General features: G+C 43.2%; 1 protein-coding gene across 2 annotated transcripts in view; it reads left to right on the top strand.

Moving 5' to 3' along the window:
- IGHMBP2 (immunoglobulin mu DNA binding protein 2) overlaps positions 1-8,417 on the top strand; it is a 37,046-nt gene that overhangs the window by 90 nt on the left and 28,539 nt on the right. For both annotated transcript variants that reach the window (XM_048947290.1, XM_048947288.1), the window contains exons 2-4: positions 868-1,037; positions 3,765-3,957; positions 4,317-4,414. In XM_048947290.1, the coding sequence (XP_048803247.1) occupies positions 868-1,037; positions 3,765-3,957; positions 4,317-4,414 (461 nt within the window). The remainder of the gene's footprint in view (positions 1-867; positions 1,038-3,764; positions 3,958-4,316; positions 4,415-8,417) is intronic.

Here is an 8,417-nt window from a genome sequence, read left to right as displayed (position 1 = left end):
GTAGCGCCGTGGCCCTATAGAAACCCTTCAGCACACTCTTATAGGATCGAAGCTCTATATGAACCCTATAGCAGCGCTCATATGAGACCTGCTGTCAGCTATGGGGCTCACCTCTATAGGGTCAACTCGCCCCTATCAGACTGAGTCACTTATGGGGTCTGACCTCACTCTGTTGGTAGTTGGGGCCCCTTGACCTCCATAGTCTGTACATATCTCTCTCCTGCTGCTTAAAATTCCCCTAGCCCCAGTCTGTGAGACAAATTGGAAAAGTAAAAGTTGAACAAGGTGGATTTTCTTTCCTTCTTTCCTCCCTGTCAATCTATCAAAAAATAAAGAATCCACCGAAGTGCTCTGGCTAATGCTGAGCCAGAAGGCTGTAGAGCTGCCAATGGTAATTTGTGTCTCAGTCCCATGTAGAAGGCTCTGTTCTCTTTGTAGTGCCTCTGGGGATATTAGTTGGGGATTTGCACAAAATCTTCATGTGAGAAACAGCAAACCTTCCATTTAAGAGCTTATGTGCAATAGGAGAAAGCTTGGATCACTCTCTGCTGGCTCATGAGCTGGGCAGTGTTTTCCTTTATGCACCCAGACAGAAGAAGTACATGTAAATAAACACATCTCCATACTATGTAGGCTTCTCCCCATTCCTCAAAATATGTCACATTGGAGATGGAAATATATAGAATCCAATTCAATTACATCACAACAAAAAGATATGTAAATCAATACTTCAACAAGCTAGCATCTCTTTTGCCATCATCCATCTTTTCCGTCTCCTCCCTGGTTTGTCTTTTTCTGTTTTGTCTTCTGAAGTGTTTGGTTTATTTCAATCTAACAAATGGTTTTCATATCTATTTGTGCTTTCAGAGCATGGCAGGAAAACATCTCCTTAAAGGAACTGCAGCGCAGAGGTGTCTGCTTACTAAAACTTCAAGCTGCCAACCAGAGAACCGGCCTCTACGGGCGCCTGCTTGTGACATTTCAGCCTAGAAAATATGATTCAGACGCCGAGCTGCCCTATAACAGTTTTGGGCCTGGTAAGTGATAGTCCCATTTGTGCAAAGCAGAAGATGACTGATATGCTCTGCCAAAAGTATTTCTAATGCAACGCTTGTAAAGACTGAGTGATTGAGGAAAAGAGGAAGTGAGAAAATGTGGCTGGAGGGTGAATGTAGAGAAATAGGTTGTCTTTCTCTTTCAGCTTATTGTTAGCGTGGATGTTGCAGCAGGAAATACTGCCTGTTGTAACAAGCAAGCTTTCCTGGTTCAGAATCCTTAAAAACAAAGCCATGGTATCCCACCATTAAAGATTTCTTAGCATGCTTTGTACAAGCCACTGTGTTCATGCTTGGAGTAGGTAAGGAGCTTACCTTGCAGTTCATTTTCAAAATGGAAAATGGGCTTTCTTTTCCTTCCTGAGCTGCCGATTTCCTCCCTTCCTTGTACTGTTATTTTTTATCAAGAAGATGTGAAGTATACACCACGTGTATTAATACCTGGAAATAAAGACACTAGAAAAAGGCTCACCAACACATCAGCCAGCACACTTCCTAATTGTCCCTTATCCTCTGCCATCAATTCCTTGAAATTACAACTGGGAATGTCAGAGCTGAATGGTTGCCGGTATCTGAGGTAGGTGAGGAACCAGTCTGACAGCTATAGCCAGCTGCTTACCCCTTGGAAGAACTTGGGTTTGACTGTGAAATAGTTCCAAGTGACAATGGAAATAACTTCTTCTTCTTGCAGAGACCCTTTTTCCCTTTTCCTTAGGCAACAAGGGTATTGCTTTGCATTCTCCAAAGCTGGTCCTTAAGAGAAGGGCTGGCAACACCAGATGGTTTGCTGGTTTCATTTAATAATTTGCTTTCTTCTGTTTGATGAATCAATTAGCTTGCTAAGCAGATACATCATGGGAAACTGGTCTGTTTCTGATCTGTGGTACTGTTTCAAAGTGGGTTGCCATTCGGTTTGTTGATGTTGTCTTTACCAGCCAAGTCTCCAAGCTGCTGACCTGTGAAATTAAAAGAACTCCTTGCAGACTTGGGTCTCAGCCTTGAGGTCTAAGAAGCAGCATCCATCAGTGCTTTTCACAGAGAAATAACATTGCTATAGCAGTAAACTATTCCTAAGAGACAAACATTTTAATGCAGGAGCTGATGAACAATAATTAAGAACTTCCATTAGTTTGCTAATCTGAAATTTAGTCCTCAGTAAGCCTGAGACCCATTTAAATCGTCCACTTGCTAGACACCTTGTTCAAAATCTCCATTTCACCACTGAACTGCATAATCTGACTGATCCTATCTCATATATATGTATGAAGAGCAGAATGGCTATTGTGAGCCCTTTGAGAATCTCTTTCTTTTTTACTTCTACTGACTGGCATAAAATAGTCCTCTGGGAGGCACATGGTGTCATGCAGGCCCCTTGGCTATGACTGAAAGATAAAATAAGTGTTAAAAATTTTGTCTTAGACCATAGAGAAGTCAGGCCCTGCAGGGTTTGTGTGAAAAAATGTTACATTTCTGAGCAGCATAGTGGAGAGCACTGGTGGTCTCTACCCCAAGCCGTATGGGGTCTGAAGGTAGCTGGTTACTGTCTTTTCACTGCTTCTTGCTGCATGCTTTGTGAGGAAAGAGAAGGATTTATCAGTGATATAGATGATGGGATTGAGTGCACCCTCAGCATGTTTTCTGATGACACCAAACTGAGTGGTGCAGTTTATACAGCAGAAGGAAGGGACCATCCAGAGGGACCTGGATAAACTCGAAAGGTTTATCAAGGTCCCTCCACCTTTATCGAAAGGTGGGCGCTTGTGAACCTGATGAGGTTCAACAAAGTAAAGTGCAAGGTTTTGCACCTGGGTCAGGGTAATCCCAAATACGTGTACAAACTGGGGGAAAAATTCCTTGAGAATAGCCCTGCTGAGGAGGAGTTAGTGGTACTGATTGATGGAAAGCTTAACATGAGCCAGCAGTGTGTGCTTGCAGCCAGAAGGCCAAGTATATCCTGGGCTACATTAAAATAGGAATGGCAAGCAAGGAGAGGGAAGTGATTGTCCCCCTCCACTCAGCTCTTGTGAAGCCCCATCTGGAGTACTGCGTCCAGATCTGGGGCCACCAACCCAGGAAAGATGTGGAGCTGTTGGAGAGGGTCCAGAGGAGGGCCATGGAGGTAATCAAAGGTATGGAGCACCTCTGTCATGCAGATAGGCTGCAGGAACAAAGCTTGTTCAGCCTGGAATAAAGGTGGCTGCAGGAAGACTTCACTGTGGCCTTCCAATATTTAAGGGAAGTTTATAAAAATGAGGGAATCAACTTTTTACAAAAGTAGATATTGATAGGATAAAGGGGAATGGATTTAAATTAAAGGAATGGAGATTTAGATTAGATGTCAGGGGAAAGTTTTTCACTGAGAGTGGTGAGGTGCTGGAGCAGGTTGCCCAGAAAGGTTTTGGATACTCCATCTCTGGAACTGTTTAAGGCCAGGTTGGATGGGTCCCTTGGCAACCTGATTGAATACTTGATCCAATGATTGATAACCCTCTCTGCTGGATCCTTAAAGTCTCTCCCAACACAAGCCATTCTATTATCCTATTGTATTCTCCTTTATGGGCTACTCACCTTGGCAGGAAACATGGGGTTAGTCCTGTGTTTGGTGCATATGGGCCTACTGTCTTCATAGGACTATGCTAGTCTCCTCAAGAGAGCTTCTTCTCAAAACATTTGCCACACTTCATGCTCTCTTCTAATTTGTCTTTGCAGGTGACATTGTGGGCCTTTACAATTCAGTTGGCCAAGGCGATCTGCTCTCCACTGGCATTGTAACACGTGTCACCTCCAGAGCAGTGACCATTGCCTTTGAGGAATCTCGAGATGGCATGCTGAGTGTGGATCATGAGAGCTCATACCGCCTGCTGAAATTAGCCAACGATATCACCTACAACAGGATAAAAAAGTAAGGGCTGTGAGGTGGCAGCTCATCTAGGGTCACCACTCAGGAGCACAGAGGCCAATTGAAAATTGCCAGGCTTATTCTAGGAAAACCCTTCTGAGGCTGATCTCGGCGCTTGGCTGAACTGATGTGCTGAAAAATCATAAGATCCAACTGTGTCAAACCAGAGCAACAGTAGAAAGGGGAAATGTGTGGCAGGTTCAGGGGATGTGAGGAGTCAGGGATGCAGCAGTTAGATACAGTCAGCCTGTTGTGCCCAAAAACTTCTGTCACCAGGATACACTGCTCTGGCCTCTGACTTGTGCAGGGAATCTTTTGAAGGAATACACACAATGCTTATAACCTGTTTTTTTCTGTGGCAGAGCTCTAAATGCACTAAAGCAGTACCACGGTGGTCCAGCCTCTGATCTGATTGATGTCCTCTTCTTTTCTTTGGATCCAAGCCCATCCAGTGAAACAAGTAAGGATGTTTCTAAGACTTTGTAAAACTGGAGAGCTCTTTTAGATCTGTCAGTAAAAGCAGATGTTGCTACTCATACAGGTTTTAAGCAAACATCATGGGAAATTACTGAGAGGAAAGAGGTAGAAATGTTCAGTCTCTAGAGCAGTCAGTGAAGCCTGAAGTTGAATGCAAGTAATAAATAGCGTTGCAGCTAGCAACATTAAATACTTATTTCTCATTGTTAATGGGTCACTGGACACGCTAACCTGCTGTAAAGACACTCGTCATCCCTGGTCTACCAGAGATACAGAATTACCCAGACTCTTCATCTAGCTAATGTTCACTTTCCTCAAAGAGTACCAAGTAAAGCTGAATTCTGGCATTAACAAAAGCTGAATTTGTGATGGGAGAATTTCTTTGCACACATTCAAGAGTCTGAAATTGAATTTGTGTTATGAGGCACTACTTATTTGCTTCCTGCTCCAATCCCATCCATAAACTTCAGAGATCAGAAGTTGCCTGCACTGCTTCTGTACAGAAAATCCAATAACTCAGCCTACATGGGAATTAAGTGAATGTGGAACTACTGCAATTTGAAACAGCATGGGAATGCTTGTTTTTTTTTGTTTGTTTTGTTTTTTTGTTTGTTTGTTTGTTTGTTTGTTTTTTACAACCTTGTGATTATATTCAGTCAAGGTGGAAATACTCAGGCTGCTTTGGTTTCATTGTCAAATATTTAAAACCTCACAACTTGGCTTTACCAACAGCTGCCCAAAAAAATTGCGTAGGAGTAGAATCCCCTTTTACTCTGATCTTACGTGATTTGAGTTTTTAAAAGATGAAAGATGCAGTTACATGGCTAAACTTTCAAGGGAACCATGGGGAAAGCAAATCAGCAGAATATGAGGGCTTGGCAAGTGTTAATGAATATTAATGAATATTGTCCCTTGACAGAAGGGAAACATCACCAGGGCTGCACACAGCAGAGAAGGAAGGCAGAAGGTAAACCAATTTGCCTTACAGGATCAGGCAGACATTCTGTATGTAAGCTGGGCACAGAGCTCAGGTCTCTCCTGAGGCACAGGGCTTATTGCTCAGAAGTGTATCATGAGTTATGTCATCCATCACTGGTCTCCTTGTTGGCCAGGGCTGTGTTTGGTTTCATCCCCTCGGTGCAGGCTGTTACAGTTTTCCCAGTTACCTTGATTACTGCATTTAGTTGTCCACAACTTTACACCTCTTTCACATACTTACTTCCATTACCTTCAGGCTAGGTTTCTGATAGGATACATCAGGGCTGAAGAATTAATGCTAATGTGAGTCATACCTCCCTAGATCTGACACTGAGCTTAGTCTGAGTCAAACCTTTTAGCCTTTTGACTATACTGGGACTTTGGTGTACTCAGGTTTTTAACATTAAATAGAAGAATTAAATATTAATGTACTAACTTTCATAGCAGCTTTAACTCCACCTTTTTCCTCTGGTGGCAGAGCTGCCTCTGTAATGAAGAAAAACAGTGAATTGCTCAGATGTGCCAACTGAAGTGCAAAGATGAATTTTACATCTCCCCAGCGCCAAGAATATGGATTTATAGAAACATTCAGCTGCATTAGGCAGGAGATGCAATATGAGAAGGCAGCACATCACCTGAGAAGAGCAAAATGCTCTGGCAGGGTGGAAAGGCCTTCCATTTACCTTTTCACTTTATAGCTCCTTTCTCACTAATGAGAAAGATGTTATACTAGCCAGTAATTAAATAATAATAACTTCAAGTATAAATAGATCCTGTAAGGTCCCTTCAATTATCATCCTCCACCGAGTTGAAGAGAAGGTCAGTCTGGCTGGATAAATTCTGTGTCTTATGCCTGTGAGACAGCACATGCAGGTTCTCAGGTATATTGAACACCTGGGGGAATAGATCTGTGTTTCAGCAAATAGTGTAGGAACTTGCAATGTGTGGCTTGTTTGCAAAAGGCAGACCATCCAAAGAAAAAGCTAACACTGACATTTGTGTAGAAAAAGAGAAAGGCCCAGAGTAGAGAGTTCCTGCCTCATCTAGGCTGGAAAGGCAGCTTTTGTGACTATCTTCTGTGACAGCATGTAAACCAAATGACAAGGAAATTGAGAATTAAAGGGGTCAATGGAAAGTGTAAGCACTCAGCTCCATGCTCAGATAATTGAGGAGTTTTCTCCCAGGGGCAAATTAGGCTACAGCAAGTGATACAGGGAGCAGCAGCATCTTAAGTCTAACTTCTTAAATGTTTGTTTGTTTGTTTGTTTTCCCCAATGGTTGTTTATGCAGGGGATATCTCTTTAGGGGATACCCAAATACAGTTATGCTAGCCTGGCAGAATTTTCTGGCCTATCTGGTAAACAGCTTCTAGCTGCTTGTTTTTTTGTTTTTTTTTTATGCTCTTGTGCTGTGATTTCCTCATGAGTGGATCACAGCTGCCTGGCACATCATGGGAGAATGTGCTGCCAAATGCTGTGCCTGGAGGATCTATACTGGAGTCTGTGTCATCCCAAGAGGGTGCCAAAATCCAGTCACTGGCTGATTAGATGGACAAGGAGTCTGATAAAACCAATTGAAATGTGGTTTTAAAGTAGTTAGTAGCTGCTGGCATCTGACCAATGCATGATGTTGGCTTGCTAAAAGAACACCAGTATGCACAGGAGGGTAATAATAACAAAAACAAATTCTGTGCCCTTTTTTCCCCCCAGCTCCTGATGACTTCCAGAGTTACTGCTGCGGTGCTAATTTGCACGCAGCTGTTTCCTACAGGATCTGGAAAATCCTGCTTGCTATTTGCTGTACTTGCTGAGTTGTGCCCTTATTCTGTGCTGTTCATCTCTCCTCCTTGCTGGAGGTTGCTGGAATTGGACATAATGGGCATCTATAGATCATAGATGGGCGTCGTGTGGTGGATCCCAAGCCCTTGCAAAACACTTAAAAATGCAACTCAGAATAAGTGTTTTTTTTTCTTATGCCAAGAATACTAGATAGGCTGTAGGAAGAATAACCTGGAGTATCAAAAGGAGCGTATGAATATATAACCAACGAGTAAATGAGATCTGCAGATACGAGTGGGACTGGTCCCCATCACAAAGTATTTCCAAGCCTTACCTTGCTATCTTCAGAAAAATCCTTGCTAAGCCAAGCCTTACCTTGCTATCTTCAGAAAAATCCCAGCAGGCTTTTCAGAAGGCAAATTCTGAACTGAGTAGGGTTTATGCTTATCAGGCTTGGTAGAAAGCAAAATACAGATGCATGTAAGAAACACTTTGCTTAGCTCTCCTCCATTTAACCTGCACCTGTGGCTCAGGACTTTCACACTGACAGCCTGCAAGAAAGCCTTCCCTGCTTACAGCTGCTGTCTCATACCATATATGTATATGTTGTTGTGAATGTATAGAAAGGCTTTGCTAGCCAGCAGAGGCCAGCATTGCTCTGCTTGCTGCGCACCACAGAGTCAGCCAGGCTGGATGCACAATATCCCTCTCATACAGAGAATTCCCTGTTGCAAGCCTAGCCCCATGCAGAGGTGCCCCCAGAAAAATCCAACTCAGCAGGCAGAGATCTGGGAAAGCAAACAGATTTGTAGGAAAACATATATTGAGCTCATGCTATATCACTTGCAAAAGTCTTCAGTGTTTTTTGTCCCTCTGTTGTGCGATGCTTCCTGTCATCATGGGAGCCATGAGATGGGCCCTGAAATCTGCAAGGCAAACTAAGCAGTCTGGACAACTCGACTGCTAAATACTTAACAAGGAAGGCATGGAAAGTTACCTGTCTAAGGAGATGTTGCTGGAAGACCAAACATGATGGCCAAGATGTTTTCCCCTCCCCCCTCCAAGCATAAAGCTCCTACACAGAGTTCTGAGTCTGGAGCTGGACTACTTGAACCCCATTTAGATTCACCCTTACCAAGAATGCAGATTTCATTGTCAGACTTCTGCTCTACAGGCTGTAGGGAGGAGATTGGCAGCCCTGGGCAAAGCAGGAGGAGTCAATGCAGACTT

This window comes from Lagopus muta, chromosome 6 (genome assembly GCF_023343835.1).
Source record: "Lagopus muta isolate bLagMut1 chromosome 6, bLagMut1 primary, whole genome shotgun sequence".
NCBI classification, from domain to species: Eukaryota; Metazoa; Chordata; class Aves; order Galliformes; family Phasianidae; genus Lagopus; species Lagopus muta.
The sequence above is the reverse complement of the archived record's forward strand: the minus strand, read 5'-3'. Positions and strand labels throughout refer to the sequence as shown.